Consider the following 1,458-nt stretch of genomic DNA (forward strand, 5'->3'; position numbering starts at 1 on the left):
CTCCTCACACCGCAATGGAGGAGGACTCAGACCGAGATGAGTCATCCGGCATGCTGCTTGACAAGCTGACGGCTGAGGCACCTACACATCCAAACGCATTAGTCGCTTCGACTACCAACGAGCCACCAACACCTACGACTAAGGAAGTTGTTGACCCACCAGAACAGAAGGCTACCTTCAAGCCCCTCTCTCTCCGTAGAAGACGTGATGAGCCAGCCACTCCCCCCCATGCGGGAGTGCCCAACACGGTGTCACCCATCAACCCAATCAAGAAGGCACCCAAGAAGACTCGCGTTCACCCCCCAGCATCGATACCAACCCCATCTTCCCTCCCAACAACAAAAAAAACATAATCAACAAAAAAAAACAGGAAAACGAAACTAAAATAGGACTAACCATTCCCGCCTCTTCAATGACGCCCATTTATTTGCAATATAATAAACCTCCTCATTAAATAGTCTAAAAAAAAAAAAAAAAAAAACTTGGCACCCCAGCCCACCTCACCCATGGCTACCTGGACTCGTGGAGAACTCAACACCGCAACGCCAGGAAGCGCCTGGGCGGCAAGTTCACTGGTCTCTTCCTCAAGTTCCACACACCTTGGATGGAGTTCCGCTCTGCCCACCTCTCCAGCCATAAAAACAAGGTACCACTCTTGGACAATAATGGTATCACCCTCAGTCTGAAAGACATCTATGCCATCCTCTGGAAGGCAAAGTATGGCTCAAACAGACTGACCGAGGGTCAATGGCAGCTCAGTGTCTTCCACGGCCTCAAGCTCCCAGACATCTTCAAGGTCATCAGCACCCTGAGAGGACCTTCTTCACGCAACGCCCTCTTCAGGTTCTTCTCCCATACCCTCCCTATCAATCACATGAGAGCAGACGATGATTGCACTCTCTGTGGCAAATCCTGCACAGACCAACCCTACAATCACTTCTTCTTTGACTGCAACAAAGTGGCGACCCAAGAAGCCATGCGCCCAGCCTTAGACTTGGTGAAGCAACGCTCTGGTATCAACGTCAGAGAATGGAACATCAAAGYACTRGACATCTCCACGAAGTCTCGTCGCCCCAACCTTCCATTCATCCACCTCATGGCAATCATCGTCAACTACCTCTGGCACTACATCGCCAACCACCTCTTTGGCAACAAGGAGGCCCCGTTGGCCAAGCTCAGCTTGGTGTGCATCACATCCTTCAAGTCCCTCCTCCGCCAGGAGTGGCGTTCCCTCATGTCCACGCTTACGAGTCACATCCTGGCCTGACGACCAGTCAACATCAAGAATGAGATAGCCGAGTTCACTACCAAGTGGCACCTCAGCACTCGCAACAGCGACATCCGTCTTCCGCCTCTGCCGCCAACTATCAACAATACTTGGTGGCCGAATTCAGAGGCCTACAGTAGAAAAGAAAAGAAAGAAAAAAATCAAGAAAATTCAAAACGACTAACTATATA

General features: G+C 50.5%; 2 protein-coding genes across 2 annotated transcripts; both read left to right on the plus strand.

Moving 5' to 3' along the window:
- Positions 1-14: 14 nt before the first annotated feature.
- Positions 15-353, plus strand: SAMD00019534_032130 (hypothetical protein; the record flags this gene model as incomplete). The annotated part of the gene is made up of 1 exon (XM_012901346.1): positions 15-353. One exon carries the CDS (start codon positions 15-17, stop codon positions 351-353), a length of 339 nt encoding a protein of 112 aa, XP_012756800.1.
- Positions 354-463: 110 nt separating this feature from the next.
- Positions 464-1,261, plus strand: SAMD00019534_032140 (hypothetical protein; the record flags this gene model as incomplete). The annotated part of the gene is made up of 1 exon (XM_012901347.1): positions 464-1,261. A coding segment is annotated over one exon (798 nt), but the record flags the coding sequence as incomplete, so codon positions are not given.
- Positions 1,262-1,458: the final 197 nt, after the last annotated feature.

This window comes from Acytostelium subglobosum (assembly GCF_000787575.1).
Source record: "Acytostelium subglobosum LB1 DNA, scaffold: scaffold5, whole genome shotgun sequence".
Classification (NCBI taxonomy): domain Eukaryota; phylum Evosea; class Eumycetozoa; order Acytosteliales; family Acytosteliaceae; genus Acytostelium; species Acytostelium subglobosum.